The 22,254-nt window shown below is 34.8% G+C and overlaps 3 protein-coding genes across 3 annotated transcripts; 1 reads left to right on the forward strand and 2 right to left on the reverse strand.

The window, feature by feature from the left end:
• Positions 1-1,651: 1,651 nt before the first annotated feature.
• On the reverse strand, positions 1,652-3,181 carry LOC131874797 (uncharacterized). The gene is made up of 2 exons (XM_059218722.1): positions 2,833-3,181; positions 1,652-2,694 (listed from the first exon to the last, which is right to left on the reverse strand). The coding sequence occupies exons 1-2, from the start codon at positions 3,070-3,072 to the stop codon at positions 1,792-1,794; spliced, it is 1,143 nt and encodes a 380-aa protein (XP_059074705.1). The 5' UTR covers positions 3,073-3,181; the 3' UTR covers positions 1,652-1,791.
• Positions 3,182-3,312: 131 nt separating this feature from the next.
• LOC131061631 (uncharacterized) lies at positions 3,313-16,986 on the reverse strand. The gene is made up of 12 exons (XM_059219460.1): positions 16,906-16,986; positions 9,002-9,893; positions 8,842-8,907; positions 8,617-8,735; positions 8,316-8,534; positions 5,886-6,062; positions 4,889-5,620; positions 4,375-4,729; positions 4,202-4,261; positions 4,022-4,078; positions 3,860-3,925; positions 3,313-3,419 (listed from the first exon to the last, which is right to left on the reverse strand). Exons 1-12 carry the CDS (start codon positions 16,984-16,986, stop codon positions 3,313-3,315), a joined length of 2,931 nt encoding a protein of 976 aa, XP_059075443.1.
• On the forward strand, positions 10,865-20,276 carry LOC131039782 (replication protein A 70 kDa DNA-binding subunit A-like). The gene is made up of 4 exons (XM_059219461.1): positions 10,865-11,119; positions 11,610-11,697; positions 13,822-13,906; positions 17,872-20,276. Exon 4 carries the CDS (start codon positions 18,858-18,860, stop codon positions 20,274-20,276), a length of 1,419 nt encoding a protein of 472 aa, XP_059075444.1. The 5' UTR covers positions 10,865-11,119; positions 11,610-11,697; positions 13,822-13,906; positions 17,872-18,857.
• Positions 20,277-22,254: the final 1,978 nt, after the last annotated feature.

Consider the following 22,254-nt stretch of genomic DNA (forward strand, 5'->3'; position numbering starts at 1 on the left):
TATTTTTTTTCTTGGTCAATCTCCCCCTTTGGTATTGATGGCAACACTAGATGTGAAAAACATCCAAGTTCCAAGAAATGCCAACAATGTCCTCTAAAGGATATAGCAATGAAGCTCTAAACATCCACAATATGAGTGGATCGCTTGTAACATTTTGTTGTAATTCTCTCATTTATCAGCTAAAGGCTGTATTTTCTAGGATAATATCCTTGGGCAAGAATGGAGGTTTTCTCAGTTTGGTTCTTTCCTACCGGTGCCCACACTGAACCGAACTTGTAATGTATTTTTTTATTAAATTAATAAAATATATTATACGGCTATGGCCCATTATCTATCAAAAAAAACAAAACACTATTGAATTAAAAACCCACCCTAACCTACATCAACTAGAAAAGAAGAATTGCTCAAACAAAACCATTGACTAGTTCTATGGAACAACTACCTTTTGTCAACAACTTACAATGATTCACATATTTATGAGCAACCAAAAGGATGTGCAGCACAAGTAGAAACATAATAACTAGCTACAATACTTTTAGAAAGACACAAACAAACTTACTACTTCACTTTAAAAATATATACTATGTCAATGGGCCCTTAGTCTACTGGTGAAGTTGAATGGCTCCAAATGAGCCCACCAGGAATCAAGTCTTGCTGAGTGCAAGGCTCTGACATCATAAGGGATGAGGTCAGGATCGTGCCCCGCGTGAATTTGGCAGAATGGATACCCCTCAGTCCTTGGCTCTTAGCCAAAGAGATTCAGCCTATTGGCTCGTGCCCACGTATCGGGTGGCAAAAATACTTCGTGAAGGCCCTCGCTGGGCTGGCAGCTCGCGGGCTTCATGCCTTTGCTGGGCTGTTGTGCTCGCAGGTTTGGACCTCCATCAAAAATATATATATATATATACTATGGTTTTGGAATGTATAGGTGACTTGGAATAGTTTTCCTCTAGCTGTAACTACATATTCAACTTCATCTTTACCTTAAACTTCTTGCTTTGGTACAAAAATAAGTCGTGATGCTTTATTTGCCTCTATCTGATTTATATTCTTGGTAGGACATCCTCGTGAAAGAAAAAAAAATGAACCGTCCTTGGTGATCTTGTGTTGATGGGCTACTTCTTTTTCCTCTTCTTGATTTGTTGAACCATCCGTGTTGATCTTGTGTTTTGTTCATGCGATGGGCTTGACAACTCTTATTCAGTCACCAACAAGGGGAGCAGAAAAGCATGGATTTCCAAGCATCCTGTTAGGCATAGTAGTTGGCGCAGCTGAACTTGTTGCCTGATCTGTGGTTAGCATTCTTGATGTTTGAGAAAGAACTACACAAACTATCAAAAATCATAGTAATCATCGTCAGCTGAATCGTTTCTAAGTGTGATGACCAATACATGTTTTAAGAGACTCTCCCTTGCGTCTTTACCTTAAAAAAAGGGTAACAATAAGGAGAAACGAATTTGTTGCCTCTAAAATAAATATATAAAAAACAAACTTCATTATTTTAACTATGAATAGTTGATGTTATCAGTTGAAACAAGACGTGAAATTAAGGTTTTACTGGCTAAAACAAGATTGATCACATTACTACTAAACTTCAAATCACTATTGTCTGACTGTCTACCCAATCTACACTGTCAGTGAGGCAAGTAACTATTCCAACAAGTCACTTTACTTCAGGAGAGAGTTAGTAGATTGTTTAATTACAGAATGTAAACAATTTATTTAAAATGAGCACAATCCACGGAGGAGTGCCTGCCTAAACTCCAAATGTATACGAATATTTGGTGAGGTTTAGGCTAGTTCGGGCAATGGCCATGGAAGATATCCAGGTTCACAATAAAACCTAAATTTTTGGAAGGCTTGAATGCCATCCATTGAAACATTGAAGCTGCGCAATGTGTCTCTCAGTTTACTCCATTCTTCTCGCTCCTCCTCATCCTTTGCCATCTCAGTTTTCTGATTCTCCTCAGCTGTTGTGTATTGTTGCAGTGAGCTTTCTCCTTCGTTATCTTCTTCCTTTATGAAAAATTTCTTGATGATTATAGTCTGATTCTCCTTAGCTGCTGTGCCTTGTTGCAGAGAGCTTTTTCCTTTGTTGTCTTCTTCCTCTTCGAAAGATTTCTTCTTGATCATTTCCAGTATATCCCTCATCTCCTCCTGCTCTTTCAAATTCTTTCTTAGAGCTTCCCTTATCTCCTCCTGCTCTTTCAAATTCTTTCTTAGAGCTTCCCTCATATCTTCCTGCTCTCTCAAAACCTTTCTTAGAACTTCCTTGAGAAAATCATCTCCCTCTGTGTCCTCCACGCTGAAAATTGTTGTCGTGTTTCTTCCCTCTGGCAAGCTGTCACTTGTCTTCTCCACTTCTTCAGTGCTGCTGCCGGATTTATCATCCACATCCTCCTCGAGGCTGTCACTTGTCTTCTCCACTTCTTTAGTGCTGCTGCCGGAGTTATCATCCACATCCTCCTTGAGGCTGTCACTTTTCTTCTCCACTTCTTTAGTGCTGCTGCTGGAGTTAACACCCACATCCTTATGGAGACTGTCAATGGCGTCATCCTTCTTTTTTATGGTGCTCTTCTTGTCAGCTGTCCACCTCTCATCAATATATTGTTCAACAATCTCTCTCAGCGAAGGCCCAATCGTATCCTCCTCTACAACTTTCCACTTTCTTAAAACCCCAAGATTATTCCAATTCTGCATCAATGCATACAAAGAATTTTCATTTTTGGTTATAAGAACTAAAATTGTGTGCCTAAGGAAATAAGTCAACACACTGTCCATTCAAGTGAACACCATTGAGGTAAGTTTAAAAAATTGTGATGCTATCTTTACTTGTATAAGAGTTGTCATGAGGTCCCTCCATTGCCAGCAGACGAAAATCCATGCAATAAGCTGAACCTGCCATCCTTCTACCGGGATAACGTCGGGGCTTAGAGACAAAATATTCCATGCTAGCCGATGGTATGCCATCAAACATTTCCACTCTCGGGGAAGTTTTCTACTGCGTGTGCATCGAGTATGAAGAAAGCAAAAAGCATTCCTTTCTCCTTCACTATACTTAGGAATGAGCATTGCACTAATCAGTAAGGATAGGCTTCGCTCATCCTTGCTGTCTTTATCACCTGCAACAACCGTCAAGCTGTTATTATAAATCTTTCATGTCTGGCATTAGAAAGTTATTAGTGTACTTGTTATTTTTAGCGTAGTTTTTTTCAAATGGAGAGACGTTTTACAATAGTAGGACATGATTGTGTAGATATAAATTAGAATATAGTTCACATATATATTCTCTGTTCATCTCTTTTTTTCTGTTCAGCTTATTAAAAGGAATGTATCTGGAATATTTTCACCTAAAATGCTGACGGTTGTTTGTTGTTTGGCTCCAGATTCTGGCAAATCTTTCTTTGTTTCTCCTCTACCTACAACAACATTAAAATAGAAGAAAAAGAATTCATCTATTAAAGTGGAGGTTTACCTTATGCAAATGTAAGATGTGACTATCTCACTTGTAATGATATAAATTAGAATATAGTTCACATATATATTTTAAAGAAAATTAAAATTTGTAATATAAGTGATCTGAATTGGGAAACTCATAGAAAACAAAATTAATATATATAGCCAGCTTATTAAATGCCGGGTATATCATCTATCTCAATCATTGCTTCTTCAACTCCGGACTGTGAATTGTGTGTTCGTACATTGCACAAACATTTCTGTATATTTCTGTTTATTTGTGTGATTGGAGATACCCTCTCTGCTAACAAACATTTGAATGAAAATGGATTGTGAATTTTGAGTGATCGTACATTGCACAAATCATCACCTAAAATGCTCTCTATTTGAATGATATATTCACCTGCTTTCTCAATTTTTGTTGGTTGTTCATCTATCTCAAACGTTGCGTCTGCAACTCCCGAGCCTTCTGCTAACACACATTTTCAATGAAAACGGACTGTGAGTTGTGTACATTGCACAAATCACCACCTAAAATGCTGTGTGTATTTGAATGATATATCACCTGGTTTCTTAATTGTTTCTTGCTCTTCCGTTTTTCCTGATCCTTGCTGTTCTGTGTCTGTTCGGGGAAGCAACATTTTCTAGTTAAGAGCCACATTAAAATCATCAATACAGTTTTGTTTAGACCATTAGTCTCTTATTTTCTGTTCAGCTTAAAGAACGGCATCTGGAATATTTTCACCTGAAATACTGAGGGCTCTTTGTTGCTTGGCTCCAGATTCTTTCTTTGTTTCTCCTCTACCTACAACAACATTAAAGTAGCAGAAAAAGAATTCATCCGTTAAAGTGGAGCTGTGCCTTGATGCGGATATAAAATGTGACTAATCTCACTAGTATAGAGTCAGAGATATTCACCTAGTTTAGGTTTATTAGCATCCGAAGTTCCTATTTGGAACTTTGGATTGGCTTTTCTACGCCCATAAGAAGTGCATTTTTCTTTCTCTGCTGCTGGATCGGTAGACCGTTTTCTACCTAGTTGGCTTTGCAAAAAGTCTCTGGACTCTGAGTCACTAGGGTCAGATAAGTGTAGCGGCAGTTGAACTATCTTCCTTAAATAATTGTCTGCTAATTCCTCATTTGACTTATTATTGGCATTGCTATTGTTATTCCCGTACTTTATTATAATTGCCCTTTGGATCATGCTCTTTTCCATGCTCAAAATAACATTGATCTCGCAAGTGGCCAAAACCAGATTCACTGCCGATAATACCTGCCAGTTAAAAGTTATAAAGAAATTTGGAAAACCACAGACTAAGAATAGATATTTGTAACAACTGCAATAGATAGGTTTTATATGGTAAGTTTAGAAAACCAGATTCTAAATTGATAATTGTGACAATTGCAATAGACGGGTCTTCTAAAGTTATACCTGCAGAATCACATTTTCTTCGCAACGATCGAGATCATCAACGAAGACTATTATCCTAAGATTATTTCTGGAAGCAGGAGGCATCTTTGGAATCTTGGTTCCTGGGACATAGTTCTCATCCCAACTCCATGTAATGCAGCACCATATAAAAGCAAACACCTCCCACTTCCAGGAGGGTTTATAACAGAGTTGGTCTTTCAAAAAATTGATATCATCAATAACCTTCTGATGATAACCAAGCTTTTGGCTGTGGTCTGGCAGACATATGTAGTCCACGACCTGTGAACTAATTGGTTTAACAAAAGAGATAACGGACTTCCCTACACCCCAAGCAGCTACAATCATCGATGCTGGTAGACCTCCATACTTAAATTTCTTTAGATCTTTGCGTTGGGATGTATCAAGTAGAAACCATACAATGGTACTGAACCAGATGGCCACCATTAGTGCAAGAAAGAATGGGAGGATCACTCCAAAACAGATGCTGTTTTTGCGGTTTCTCCAATTATATGTCCAGCTAGTCCTCAGCTTGTGCGCCACCGTCATCGTTGCTTCCAATTCTTTTGTGATTTCAACTGCTAGACCCGCCCATGCCTCGGTTTCATTCCTGTAATGCCAGGCATTGTATTGTACAGTCAAAATAGAAGGTGTAGTCCCCTGCAACGAGTTTTCCTCCCATGGCGTTTCACCGACTCTTTGATTTCCAGATCCACTTTCTTCCTCTTCTTCAAACTGAATCTCATCAGACCCAAAACAAATACGAACCTATCAAGTTAAAATTTCATAGAAATGAAGATTGAATTGATTATTTACTTAATAAATTTGACTACTTAGTTTTCTGTTCAAACTTTAAAAAAACTGCAAAATAATATTAATTAAATCATCGGAATACGAAACTAAGAATACGAAATGTAGACAGCCCCGTAGTGTGGATGAGTCGAAATGTGGCAGGGACAAAACAATGAACGACAAATACAGTTAATGAAAGTCTGCTTACCATATCACGCCGGTCCATGATTGCCACGGACTTGAAAATTTGAGGAAATTTAGGCTGATAATTTTCTAAAAAGTCATTATACTTGTCGAAATCTTCAGGCGGTGCAGATTCATTCCATATAGTTAGGAGTGCATTCCAAAATTTGTGCAATCTAGAGCAATTGCGGGGTTCTGTCGCCTGCAGCAATCCGTAGAGTGTAGTCGCTCTTAATTAACGATATCAATGAAGAAAGTCTAGTTTAGATACCATCATACAATTTACTTTGACTTAATTCAATTAATTTTCATTGCACTGAACATTCCTCTATCATTAATTTCAAATTGAATAGAAAATAATGAAAATTTAATAAAATATTTCATCCATGTCATTTTCCCAATTCGTGATAAAAGTTCGTTTAATCAAAAACTCTTGATAAAAGCTTAAGAGAATTACCTTTTCCTATAAATTAGAGAAAGATCCACTTAAAATAGGGCACAATCAAATAGGAATATTTATGAGCTCAATTTCCCTAAAAGTCTGTTGATAAATTAAAGCTTAAATATTATTACTAAATCACATAAATTATTTACCTTGGAATATTTTTGTAAAACTGCTTGGTGGGATGCTTGTTTCTTTCTTATTTCTTCCATTTCCTTGTTCTTCCGTAGTATTGTTTTAAGAACCTGTTCTTTCCCATTTATATCAGCATGCAATAAATAATTCTCAATAATTCAGCACTAATATAATCAAAAGACTATTCATAATATTTCTTATTAAGATTTATATAACAATTTACAATTATAAAAAATTAACTATGAATAATTTAGATTCTAATATTTCATATTTTCATATATAATATATATGTGAAAAGACAAAATTTTAGACAAAACTTTTATATAAATCAAATACCAAATCAATATTATAAAATTAAATGAGAGGAGACAAAAGTTTATACAAAAATTATATAAATCAAATGTTGAATTAGTGTTATAGAGTAAATTTATTAGAACATTAAGGCTGGGATTTTATAGAATAAGTGTATATAAAAGATATCAATTTAAAGATGGGAAGAGATATTGCAAGCAATTATAATATAGATATGATTATTGTTAATAAATTTTCTACATTTATATTATCCTATAATGGATAATGCATAAAGAAAGGGTTTCATTAATGATCTATTGGGGTGAAGATTATGAAATAGAGTAATTTTTATATTTGATTTTATTGTTGGTATATTAGAAAATATAAAAAAAGAAAAAAAGAAAAAAGAAAAACTATAGAACAAGGTATTGGATGGATTTGAAATTGAAATGAAGAAATCATCAAAACATAGAAATAATAAACACACCCTACACTAACTTACAGTCTAATTAATGACCAATCAATCTCAACCACTTAAACCTAAATTAAATAAGGATGAGAGTAAATGAAAGAAAAATTTAGATTGTAATTAGCTCCATATCAATATGAATTTTTTTATGATAAATATTTTTGTTATATATTATGTTTGACGAGTCAAAATATTAGGATTCTAGAATTGTCGCTGCCCTATCGAATTGCAATAAATCTAGTCTTGTTCAAGACTAGGTCAAGCCTATAGTTTAGTCTTGGGGTGCTTCATCTTTGTATAATCTTGTTCTTTACTCATATATTCTTTGAGACTTTTTCATCTCTAGTTGTGCTTGCTCCTTAAACATAGTAGTAATAAAGTACTTTGGGAGCCTACTACAATACCTATTTATTGATCTGACAAGATTGAAGATGCCTAAAGAAAGTGTAAATGCTTAATGCAACATGTATAATTGTTTGAGCTGATTTGCAACTGAAAATGACTTTTTATAAATATTTTATATGTTTTAATTATATTTTTTTATGATTACGATAATCTTAAGGCTTTCCCATAAATAAAATGCTTTGAGTATTCAATTTCAAATACTTGGAATACAATTCAATTGTTGATAATCAGCATGTTTGCATACATGGTCAAGTTCAAGATACATATGAATAATTGAAGAAAGGATTGATTTGAAAAATAACAAATTTTATTATTTTATTATTTTATATATAAAATATGACAAATCTTCTAATAAAACTGGAATGTTTTTTCTATAATATATTGTGATTTCATTACAATCATTTTATTATAAATAAAACTGTATTATATATTTCAATTTTTTAAAAATAAAAAATTATCATTTATTTTATATAAACAACAAATTATATATCATATAATTTTAAAAATATTTTTAATAAATAAATTAATTTTGAACAAGCTAATTATCTGAAAAATTTCAAAAATCATAAACTGCTTAAAGAAAAAGCATTTAAACTAAATTTAAGCATCAATTTAAAATTTTAAGATAGCACATAGTATGAATATTATGTACAAATCGATTTTGTACCTGAAAATAAGGGCATCTAATATATGAATGTAGGGTGTGCGTCTACCTTTGCTGTGAAGTTCTTTACTTGTTTAATAGACATTCCAATGCTGTCAATAATTTTAGGGCCATCACCCCTTTCAGCATCTATTGCATTTGCTATTTTCCTACGCCTGGCTTGCCCAGTTACAGATAATTTGGATTCGCTTGCTCCTGGAAATTTTTCTTTTTTAAATGAATTTGGGAATGCCAACTCTGCTGCTGTCTTTAGAAGAATGCTCTCTGTCTGGAAGCACAACGAGTCGGATTAATACCAAGATCTAATAATGTAAAATAAATGTGCTAAAAAATCTAGGACGGATGATTACCTGAACCATAACGCTGGACTTTCCCATTCCCCATTCTCCTGAGATTCCCACAGTAACAGGAGATTTCACATAAGGATTCAAAAATAATGCAGCCAGACCGATGGCAAAGGGAGTTCGTCCTGCCAATGTTATACCAGAAAATGTTAGGAAATTTCGCTTGGGAATTCGTGTTTGTCTTCTATTATTAAACTAGATATTTAGGCGAATCAAGATAATCGTACCTACCAAGATCATCCCGCAGAGCCGGTTTGTCGGTCCCTTGTTCAACAATATTGTCGATCTGCTTGAGAACTGTGGTGAAAAAAAATATATATATATATTTACCTGCGAACTCATTTCCTTGATTGGGTAGAGAAGCAAAAGGAAAAGGTATAAGCAAGCATACCATCTCGGACTTTTTCTTTTTCGTCTTCTGGGAGAGTGTGTATCCATTTCTCATTGCGAATGGTTGCAATATTTGCACCCCTGGTGATGAACTCCCGTGTCATATCTATGTCGCCTAAAGTTGCCGCTACTCTAAGCAAATTCTCCTCCCCTGATTTTTCCAATATTTCACGTTTTTCCTCTTCAAGATATTTCTCAAGCGAGGAATTGGAGCGTAAACCAATTCCGACTGCAGAAGCAAACAAAAGCAGGCTTTTCTGTTTATCAGATTCACATTTGTCCAAAAGTAACTTGGCTATTGTCACGGAATCTTCACCATCTGATTGAGCCGCAAAATGCACAGCTGTTTTGCCATCACAATCACGTTGTTTTAATGGATGAGCTCCACTTGCGAGAAGCTTTTTGACAATTTCCCCGTGGCCTCCACTTGCTGCTTTGTGCAGTGCTGTTTGACCCAGCACGTCTGCTGCCTCAACATAATCATTACACTCTTGTGCTGAAATCTCTGAAAGAAGCTTATCCACCATTTTTATGTTGCCTCTGGCAGCAGCCACGTGCAAAGGGGTTGTTTGGCTGAAATCTTTGACGAAAGCTTGATTTCTACGCTGTTTCCTTGAAATGAACTCGCCTAGAACAGAGGGTTCGTCATGAGGTCCAGCTACTGCATAATATATAGCAGTCTGTCCATCACGATCCTTGCTATCTATCATATTTCTGTCGAGATCTAAAAGAAAACGACAAAGCTCTTTCCGTCCAAGGAAAGCTGCGACATGAAGCACGTTTCTTCCGTATTTATCACCCGCTGATGCTTTCTTCACGTTTATACTTCCTTGCTTTTTAACAAACAGGAGCTTTTTAATAATTTCACATGCGACAGCCTCGTCCTGCACTGGCTATCCAGGGGAAAATTTGCACCGCCTGGATAGCCGTGCTTCCTCGGTCCGTGCCCTCCGCGTTCGTGTCTGCCCGCCTGTGCCCGTGAAAGGTGCCCATAGCCTAGGCCCTTATGCCTCCCTATACGGCTTCTGCAGGTAAGTATCATCGTCCGCAGGCCTCGGGGTAAACGATGCCAAGGGAAAACAGTGCCGTAAAAAACATAATGATTTAACATAATATTAAGTTGGTCATATTGATATAAAATATTATATCAATGTGGCGTAACATTTTGAATTTATTTTTTAATAAATTTAATTCTTTTTTAATTTATATCAATTTCTATTAAATTTTAAATATTTATATATAGATTTTAATTTTGAGTAAAAATATAATGTAATTAATATAAGTAATATTTTTAGATATATATTATTATTAATTTATTTAAGTTTTATAAGTAGAAATAATTTAGAAAATAATTGATATCAATTTGAATAATATTTCATTATTCTTTAGATCAAATTTATATGATTGTGCATTTTAATTTAAATATATTAAAATATTTGTTTCTTAATATAAACATCACTTATGCATAGCCTAGGCCCATCCTTATGCCTCCCTATAACGCTTCTGCAGTAAGTACCAAGTTTGCCCTGTTGCCGTTAAAGGACAGCGATTGAATCACAGTCTTGCAGAGGAAGCCAGGGGCCCACCAGAAGGCTGCCGGCCCAGCTCTCCCTTTAAAAAAAATATTTATATTTTTTAATATTATTTTTTTAAATGTATTTTATTAAGCCGATAGGCTTTTTGTATGGGGGTTTCCTTGCCGGGAAAGTGTCAGCCATCCGGAAAAGCCATCGGGAAAAAAGGCGGCTTATAGTTCACTTGTCGGAAAGTTGCCACTTGCTTGTTAAGCCGATATTTATTTGACCAGACACACATTCATAAATACCATTTATTAGTGGCAGTTGGAAACATTACTTCGCATGTTGCAAACTCGAAGGGTTTATTTCGCCGGGCATCAACTGGGCAATGGCATTTATTTCACGTGTTGTCTTCGTAACACCTGTACACTGCAGGTGCAGGCCAGTTCATCATTTGCTGATGTAACAATTAAGAAGCACAGAGTAGGGATTTAGCTCGTATTGTTTTTTGTTTAGCTCAATTTGAAGCAAGCCCTTGCATGGTGTTCTCACAGCATACATTTCTTCGAAAAGCTCAAACAGATTGAAGAAGGTACATACAGGTAACTTAAAAATTTTATTCTCCCTTCATACCCAATTGAGTGGAATTCTGTATTTGTTTATTTTATTGTTCAAACTTGTAATTAGATTTTTAGTTTCTTCAACCTTTCATGGATGGAGCCCTAGTTCTGTTACAAAATTCATTTTGTGGTCTGTCAATAATTATGGGATTCAAGTGGTAATGTTCCCTTCATTCGCAAGTAAGTTTTTGTTTGTCTTCCTGCATTTCATCAACGAAACCCTGCAGTTACGATTTTTACTTTCCATGATTAAAGGCGCAGTGTTGTCTCAGAATTCGTTTTGTAGATTTATAACAATTAGGAAAATAAATTGTAATGTTTCCCCTCATACGCAGGTAACTAGAATCTGTTTTTTTAATGCATTTTGTCTGCGAAACCCTGCAACTAGAATCAGGATAAAACATTGAGCACATTAGATGTTGTTGTATTGTCTTAACTTTCTTCTTCTGTTTGTGTTTGCTGGCGTCAGTAGGCTCAAGCCCTTTACCAGACTCTATACGTCGCCAGCTTCATCGACAACTACCGACAGGAGCTCGCTACATACCCTGCTTTGACTACAGGTTAGGTTCATTGTTTGTCTGATATCATTGCCAGAGCTTAATTTCCTGCAAATCTACAAGTTTGATTATAATATGTGTGCATTTATATTCAACTTTGAGTCCGAATTCTGAGTTATGTTGAATCTATAATCCGCCCAATTCGTTCATGTTAGACTTTGTTGTGCAGAAATCTTTCTACTCCAAGATTTAGAAACAGAGTATATATATTGTGATCCTTGTCTTCTACAATTTCGGCATTTGGATCCTTGGTTTGAAAATTTGTTTAAAGCATGAAATCTTTAGAGGGTGACTTATTTTTAATTGAGGTTTGAGTGGATTCAAAGAGCCGGAGAATTCTTTCCTCGCCACATAAAGTTGGAATAGTTCTATGATTTACAGCAGATTCTGTGGCTCTTCCATTACATAACATGTCTTATGGAGATCTGAATATGCGGTTTTGCCATAGTTTTAGGTTTATGTTTATTCCATTCAATTAGATTTTAATACCAGACAAGTTTTCTGTGGATTTGAATTTTGGGTTTTACCGTAACTTATGTTTATTGTTTGCCTGATATCATTGCCAGAGCTTAATTTCCTGCAAATCTACAAGTTTGATTATAATATGTGTGCATTTATATTCAATTTTGAGTCCGAATTCTGAGTTATGTTGAATCTATAATCCGCCCAATTCGTTCATGTTAGACTTTGTTGTGCAGAAATCTTTCTAGTCCAAGATTTAGAAACACAGTATATATATTGTGATCCTTGTCTTCTACAATTTCGGCATTTGGATCCTTAGTTTGAAAATTTGTTTAAAGCACGAAATCTTTAGAGGGTGACTTATTTTTAATTGAGGTTTGAGTGGATTCAAAGAGCCGGAGAATTCTTTCCTCGCCACATAAAGTTGGAATAGTTCTATGATTTATAGCAGATTCTGTGGCTCTTCCAGTACATAACATGTCTTATGGAGATCTGAATATGGGGTTTTGCCATAGTTTTAGGTTTATGTTTATTCCATTCAATTAGCTTTTAATACCAGACAAGTTTTCTGTGGATTTGAATTTTGGGTTTTACCGTAACTTATGTTTTATTTTTTTATATCATACCATTCAAGTAGGCTTTCAATGCTAAACATCTGTTATGATAATTTGAATTTGGGGCTTTGCTACAATTTTGCATTTAGTTTTCATCAGCTCAAGTATCAATATCTAACATGCCTTTAGGATTTGAATTTTGAGCTTTGCTATACTTTTGCATTCAGCTTCATTCCAATCAATTGAGCTTTACAATATCACACATGTCTTCCACAGATTTGAATTTTGGGGTTTTCTATAATTTTTCATTTAAGTTAATTCCATTCAACTAGGTTTTCTGTAACCACTATAGATAGACTTTCAACATAACCGACAAGTGATCTCCCACCAAGGATCTCATATGCACAACAATAGAAGAATTTAATCAAGAATACTATATTTCTTCTATATATAAAGATTCTATTTTAATTCATCAATGCAATACTGTGCTTATCAGCAGTGTTGTTTGACAAAGCAAGCTAATGTAGTTGTGAAGTACAACAGATGTAATGCAATTGATTTTGAATTGTGATTATCAACAGTATTGTTTGTAGAAGCAAGCTAATGTCTACATTTTAGCATTATTTCATATTGTAAACAAATCACAAGTTGTTTGGATAGTAGAATAGTGACAATGTAGAGTTTGAACTATAGATCATGGAAGAGCCAAATGAAGAAATTCATAAAACTAAAAATAGTCATAGAGCTAAACTTATGAAATCGAAGGACTGATCTAATAGAGCTAGAAAAAGAAATAGAAACAAGAAAATCGGTCACCATACCTACCAATGTCATACAAAATGTGTTAGCAGAGACGAGGCACATGAACTATTTGTTGAATGCCATAAGATTTTCTCATCGATTTTTAACAATAAAAAAAAAAAAAATAACTAGCATTTACTGTTTATTCATTATATTTTTGCTGGCATTCTATAAATTTATTGTTAAAAATTAGCTGATAAATCCTTCCAAAAAATTAAAAGAATTTCTTTGTGTTTTATTCATTACACAACATTCAAAAAACAAATGGTGTGCCTTGTCTCTACTAACACAGTTTGTATAATGTGTGTAGGTACACAACAAGTACAAGCAATATACAATATTACTAGGATTCATGCTTGAGGAAATACTTTTTGAACACATATCTTTGGCTATAGGTATGGTCGCTGCTTTTCTTTTTCCTATTCCTTCATTAACCTCTAGAACAATGCAAAAAACAATTTTAAGCACCCATTGAGGTGCACTTTCTATTCTTATCTCCAATTTTCGCTAACTAGAGAGACGTCAAAGCTATAAACAGTTGGTGCTTTTATTTCTACATAATCCGAATGTTGGTTATCCCATTCTTCATTATAGACTCTTAAAGATTCTAGCTGTACATGGAAAGCTGGTTGTCCCACCATCTGCATAACTAGTTTGTATTTAGTAGCCAGAACGGATAAACAAGTAGTCTTAAGAAGTCCACTGGAAACCAATCTCCCTGAGAACATTTCAATCTATATACAAAAAATCAACCTTAGAAAATGTATTTTCTATGTTCAAGGTTGAAATCATTCCAATTTTCCAGAGTAGTCTCTTTCCAGTTTCTGATATATTTTAAATTTGAAAACTGCAAATACACATTGAAAATTGCCATACCCATGTTGTATTGCTCGCCCAAGTTTCTAACTCAATATAATTGAACAGTTTTTGCAATGGATCTTATCATAAATTAACATGGACTTGATTTCACTATGATTTATTCAAGTCCAAAACTTTTAATTACTCAACCATTGAGTTTTCCTATATCAGTAAATGATATAGTACACAGTGCAAGACTGGCAAGCCGAAGTCATAAAGTTTACTGATGTAGTGCACAGTGCAAGACTGGCAAACCAAAGCCATAAAGTTAAAAACAAGATCTGGACTCTTAGAAACTTGGACCTAATACCATGCACCTCTGACAGTCAATCAATTTAGTTAAGGTGTGGAAACATAAATTTATATTTCATTTCTTTGCCATATAGATGACTCAAATAATTTTATAGGAATTATGTGCAACCACCTTCCTTCTCTTGTTGAAAGATTTGCCTGGGAGGTGCAGCATGAGAATCTCCAAACACAACTCCACAAGTCATGACAGATCCAGATATTGATTCAAGAACAACTTTTCAATCAACTCCATCCTCTTCTTCGAATATGAAAATTACTACCACCAAGAAGGTAATTTAATTCACTCAAATAAGAAAATGGCATCCAAGCATCATCTATTGCCGCCTCGCTTGTAAAATCTAATACTGCAACCCAAGAAAATAAGAAGAGTAAATGACAGATTTTTAATTGTTAGTCAAGAACTTTTGTTTACAACTTCGAATAATATAATGCAACGATTACTATATAAATTGACCTCAGAAGCTACTGTCAGCTTAAATGAATAAAATTTACAATTATGAATGTGTATGTGTGAGCATACCTTAAATAGCTACACATTTTAAGTTTTGGGATTTATTTTTCATGAGCACCATGAAAAATATAACAAGCCAATTAAAAGGCAAAAAATTTACCTTCAATTTGCACAAACTAATAGGGAAGAGCTGAACCAAAAACATAATAATATCAATCTATCAAGCTTTGAATTATACACAATGTTTCTAAATTAATTTATTCAACCTAAATGCATGGTACCTATTAGAATGCCTAGCTTTATAATTCCATATACTAAAGAATTTGTAAGCTGTTTTAAGAGTGGGGCAAACAATGAACAGTTTCAAGAATAAGTGATGCTACAGGTAAAGCAAAAAGTTTAGAAACCTAAAAATGGTATGGCGTCAAAACTACCTCTGAAAATAGCCAATGCTTAAAGATGAAGAGATCAATGCTTTTGGAGGGAAGAAAACATATCTGGTAATACAGATGATAGAACATAGTTAAATTTAGAGATATTTGTCAAACTCAAAGACATCCAAATATAATTGTTTTCCCCACACATATTTACAGGATTCGCTGAATCAAAAGCACACTTAAGACATTGGTGTGGGGCTTAAATCGCTGAGTTCAAAGCTCCTTAGGACTAAAAAGAATTAGTAAACTTCAAGATTGGTATGGCGGTTGCACATGGCGGGCTACAGATTTCCAGATCTGGTGACTACAAACCCTAAAGTGCAATACGTCTGATAATTACTACTACATAATTTAAGTGTTTCACATTCAAGAAAAAGCAAAATAAAAATGCAAACGAGCGAATTAAACCGATGTTTTTGGGTTTTCTTTAGGTTTGCTGCAATTTCACCCACTGATACGACATGGGTTTTAACCATAGCAAGCAAAATGCCATTGTGCAGTTATCTTCTCTTCTGTAAACTGCAACAAAATAACCAACAGGGATGTACCCCAATGTTATTAACAAGTTTTAATACAGGGTCTCCATGAAGGCAACAAACTTCCATGAACTATTCTATCACCCAAAAAATTAATATACTCTACTGTGATAATAAAATCTGTATGGTTCTGTTTAACATCTTAAAACATGCATGTTTAGTAAGTTTTTGAAGTTGCATAGCTTGCAGATACCTTTGTTCTTACGATTTTATCGATGGCTAAATCCGCCACTATTGCCCTGTGGTTTAACTTCTATGCCAATTTCCTCATAGTTTGATTATTATTTTATTTTGTTTGACGATGGTTATCTTGATACTTATGACTATTAAGCTCACTAAATTTTAGAGAAACACTCAGTACCACAGAACTTAAACATGATAATAGGTCACTAAGATGGTAAGATGACATCATATTTCAATTCTTCTACATTGTTTTGACATAAGCTTTTTAATGGTTATTCAAGTCGGTTACGCCCCTCTCAACTAAAAAAGTAAAGCTTGCGAGAAACCAATCTGATAGAACATCCAATGCAGAGTCAATTCATTGTTTGTGAAACCCAAAGCTCATACACAATCTTTTTTGAAATATTTGTGTACCTTTTTTTTGCAAATTCATAGTCTACATTGAGGTGGTGTATACATTTCTTACCTTACAATGTAACGGCTATTAGAAAGTGCCCTTAAGAGTGATATCTCCCTTAGTGTGCTGACAGAAACTCCCTCATCATTATTCTCGATCTTGAGCTTCTTAAGCGCACAAAACTGACCTGTGTTAATGTCCTTCACTTTGTATACCTTACCATAAGTTCCTTCTCCAATTGCTCAATCTTCTCCAAGTTCTCGTAAACTTCCATTTTCTTTTCCTTCTTAGAAATGGCCATGACTCCGAAGATTGCAGGTTTTAAATTGTGAAAATCTGCTTAAGTTAAAGCATGAAGGAATATTTCTATAGAAGAAGAATGGACAAGGAATTAAGAGTTTTAGGATTTGCCACTTAGACCTCTGTAGTGTTGAACCGTATGTCTTCCAGTGAAAAAAAAATACAGAATATCAAAAGACGCACTTATTGACCATTTAATTTTAAATTCGGACAGCATTGCATGTCTTAAGATTTGTGAATTAATTATACCCATCGATCGCTACGAAACTGGCCCTCCAACTAAATACTCTGAACATCGTACATTTAGGAAGCTATGAAATAAATTTAACTTTGTTCGCATTTAATGTGCAGCCTTAAATAGCTCGCAACACCAAATACAAAATTCATTCTACTTCATTAATTTCATCTAATGTAGCTTATCACGTCGGAATATAATTGTTTTTTTCACGCATATTTAGAGAATTCATCGAATCAAAAAACACACTTGAGACAAATATGCTATACTAATGTGTCATAAATACATCACGAAGTAACCAACACGGATGTAGTCAACTAAACCTAAATATTGAACATTTGTGCATATATAAGTAATTAGAAATTTACTGGACTCTAAAAAGCATTTATTGTATCTATGCAGCACTTGTTTTATCACTGATTAGAGCGTTTTCTATTTTTCCTTTCGCTAAAACTCTTTGAAAGCAAACAAACCTATTCCAAGTATTCTTGATAAGAGCTTGTCTTCAAACTATACATATACATTGCTGATTGTAACTTTGAAATTTCATTGTGATCTCGTTGGACTGAAGATTTTCTCTTGATCCCAAGTACAATATGAGTTGTGCTTACCGTTAAAATATATTCGCTTGTTTTAATTGTTGTGACATAGACTCACTATTTCACCGTTCAAAACCCCATTCCTCATCTCTCAAACACAGTGGCCACCATGTCATCTCCGATGGCCTCTCCTGCTGCCTCGCAACAACCTTCTACAGAAACTTCGGTGAGCTTGTTTATACATTTGTTTTCTCTTATTCATCTTATTTACAAAGATTATATCTCTATTTGTTCTTTAATTTTCCGTAGACTTCTCATCCATCAATGCAAGTGCATATACCAACATGTGTCGCTGCTTGAACTATTTTTTTGCATCAGTTTACGTATTTATATATATAAATAGATTGAAACAGATGTTCTCTACATTGTCCTTGTGCATTTGTATGCTCCAATACATCAATCTATAATCTGTCCATGCACACAAAAAAAAACCTGTAAACAAAAACACACATAGCTAGTAATACAAATTGGAAGCTTAAACAAAAAAAGGGCTGTCATGCCCATGCCAATGCGTATGAATGTACATGACCTTGTGTATCTATTTGGTTGTCTTCTATTATCCTTGTAGGAAGTGGAACAACATCTACAATTGACCCCACATGCACTGCTCTGCATCAACGCTGGGGATGATGTCCCCTCTCCACTGCTTCAGCTTTTGTCTTTTGAAAAATTGATAGACGATGAAAATGACAATGCCCGATATAAGGTTGTTTTGTCTGATGCCACACACATGCAATTGGCGATCCTCCCACCTAAGTATAGTGGTTTGCTGCTTTCAGAGACATTAAAGATTGGCACTATCCTATCATTGACAGCCTATGCTTGTAGAAATGTTTGGAACTCAAGGTATGGCCCTCTATATGTTATGTTGGTTTCTTCTTGCCTTTTCAAATCCCCCTTTCCACACTATCCAGCTTATTCAACCTCTTATTTTGCTCTTTTTACAGGACTATAATAATATTCAGCCTTGCTGTCAAATTTACCAATTCTCCATTGCTTGGGAAACCTAGATATCTGTTTAAAGAGCAAGAACAACAAATGTTGGGTCGAGACACACCTGCCACAACTAAACGATCCCTTAAATTTGGAATTCACCTCCCACCTGTGCAGCACGAATCTTCTGTTAATATCAGCCCGATTAAAGCCTTGAACCCCTTCCAAAATAAATGGACAATAAAGGGGCGTGTGACAAACAAGAGGAAGATGCATCAATACAGTACACCAAAGTCCACTGGCCAAGTATTTAGCTTTGACATGATAGATAGTGAAGGTACTGAAATTAGGATAACTTGCTTTGGCGATGTAGCAGAAATGCATTATCATAGGGTTGAACCAGGAACATATTATACTGTGTCAAAAGGTTGCGTTAAAGAAGCTAACACTAAATGGAATAAGCTTAACAGCCATCTTGAGATAACTTTGGACAACAATTCAATATTGAAGCGTTGTGATGATGTTGTTGAATGTGAAGCAAATAATTCTCAATTCACACCAATCAATGAAATTACATACTGCACCAACAACACTTTAGTTGATGTTATTGGTATTGTAGTTGCTGTTGGAGAACCCTCATTAATTCGCAGGAAGGATGGAAGCGAAGTAACAAAGAGAATTGTAAAAATAAATGATGCCTCAGCTTTTACTATCGATGTTAACTTATGGGGAGAAACATGGCAAGGGCTAGGTGAAGATTTGAAGAGCATGCACACAACCCAAACAGCTGTTGTCCTTGCAGTCAGAAATGCTCGTGTTGGTTATTTCAATGGAAAGGTGGTCAACACAACCACAGCAACAACCCTAAATATAAACCCTTCTATACCTGAAACAGAGACACTTATGTCAAGAGGAAAGATTTCAGATGCCCTTTTACCGCTATCATGTGTTGCTGGCCAGCTTAACTCACAATACAGTAGGATGACAATCACAGCTATTTTAGAGCGTACAAGTGTTCTCTCTGAAACAGTTGAAAGTACTATTAGGGTTGTTGTGAGAATCATTAAAACTGATTCTTTTTGCTATCCAGCCTGCCCTTTGAAATTTAATGGAAAAGAATGTAAAAAGAAATGCACCCAGCAAAGTGATAATCAATGGTTTTGTTCAAGATGTCAAACTGCTGTGCCAGAATGCAATTACAAATACTTATTGCAGATGAAGCTCCAAGATCATACAGGGGCTCTTTGGGCTACTGCCTTTGATGAGGTTGGCACAAATATACTGCAAATATCTGCCAAGGAGCTTTACATGCTGCAGTACGATTTGACTACACAAAAAACGCCTCAGTCCATTATCAAGCATGTCCTTTTGTCTTCCTTTGTTTTCACACTCTCTATTACAACAGACATGTACAATTCAGAACCCAGGCTCAAAGCAACGATAACCAAAGTTGCCAGAATTGATTACCAGGCTGAAAATGCTCTTTTGCTTGGAGAGATTGCTCAGATGACTACAACTGCATAGTTCCAAACCAATTGGATAGTGATGCTTTCCACGTGCCTTTTGATCTTCATACAATATATAGCTTGTTCCTAGTTTTTAGTGGTCATTGACAAACATAACTAAATTATCAGTCGTTGTCTATATCGACACTATCTAAAGTGCTTTTTGGGCTGCCTAGGACTTTTGGTTTTTGACATTGCTTTTGTTCTGTCATGCTACCAATCATACAAAAAAAAATCAAATGCAGTTTCCCTTCTTTCCAGCTTATTATCTTAGATCCTTTTGTACCTTTTTATGTTATGTAATTATTGAACAACCATGTTTTCCAAAAACACTTATTTTTTATAACTATATTTATACTATGCTGTACAAATATGATAAGAAACAAACCATACAGACTACACATTGACGCAAACATTAAAACAAGAACCAATAGCTCCAACCTATGTTGTTTTAACACATTTCCTGATCTCAAAATCATGATTTCTATATTGTACTATTTCACCACGCTTTCCCTGCCCATTTCAAATTATAATCTGCAATGTCAATATCTTGTACAATGTTGTTTTATGTTTATTGTTATTATATATTCAAAGCATTTTGTTGACCTGTCTCTTTCTTTTATTGTAATATTTTGAATCCTTTTAGATACATTTTGATACTTGGTCCAGACACACTTATGCTTCTCATTAATGTTGAACTGTAAATTACAATGCAAGTTTTGACCTTCCAACAGCTTTCATATTCTTCTTTGTATTCATTCAATTTATGTAAATGTTTGTTGCCTTATATGTTCTCTCCAATATTTACCGCCATGCATAAAGATAAATATCTCCATTTATGTATCACGATATACAAAGATACATATAGATTTCTATGTGCATTTACATATATTTCCATACACATACATGCATACATATGGTCCTCCACAGCTGCATACTCACATACATACAACCATATATGCATCTCTATACATGTACATACAAAGGAAGGCATTCACAACAGATATATATACACATGAACAACCTTATATATCTTGAAAGTTATGTGCCTGCATACATAAGTAAATCCATCTGCAACATCTTTTTTATGTGCATGTATGCACCACTGCATAAATGATTGTATGTATGTTCTTGTGCTTCTGTATAGAAATACGTACACATGTATGTGTATATCATGAAAATTGGTATATACATTTATAAAGAAAAACCATACAAGCACATTGTGACATAGCTGCAAAGTACCACACACCTATAAACATGTTCACACAAAGGAAGCCACTCACGGTGAATAGATATGAACATACACAACATTGTGTCTCTTGAAAGTTATGTACCTACATATGTAAGTAACCTTGTCTCTAGCCATATTCTTTTATGTGCATACATGTCTCAATGCATGTATACTTATCTGTATGGTCATGTGCTTCAACTTTGTGCAAAAATATTTAACATGTACAATTCAAAGATTGCATCAAACAGAAGTTTCAAATGTAACTATATAGATTGCAACATAGACACTATCTTTACCGGTTGTTTCTTCCACACTCAATATCTTGTACAATGTTCTTTTATGTTTATTGTTATTATATATTCAAAGCATTTTGTTGACCTGTCTCTTTCTTTTATTGTAATATTTTGAATCCTTTTAGATACGTTTTGATACTTGGTCCAGACACACTTATGCATCTCATTAATGTTGAACTGTAAATTAAAATGCAAGTTTTGAGCTTCCAACAACTTTCGTATTCTTCTTTGTATTCATTCAATTTATGTAAATATTTGTTGCCTTATATGTTCTCTCCAATATTTTACTGCCATCCATAAAGATAAATATCTCCATTTATGTATCACGATATACAAAGATACATATAGATTTCTATGTGCATTTACATATATTTCCATACACGTACATGCATACATATGGTCCTCCACAGCTGCATACTCACATACATACAACCATATATGCATCTCTATACATGTACATACAAAGGAAGGCA

Source organism: Cryptomeria japonica, chromosome 4 (assembly GCF_030272615.1).
Source record: "Cryptomeria japonica chromosome 4, Sugi_1.0, whole genome shotgun sequence".
Taxonomy (NCBI): domain Eukaryota; kingdom Viridiplantae; phylum Streptophyta; class Pinopsida; order Cupressales; family Cupressaceae; genus Cryptomeria; species Cryptomeria japonica.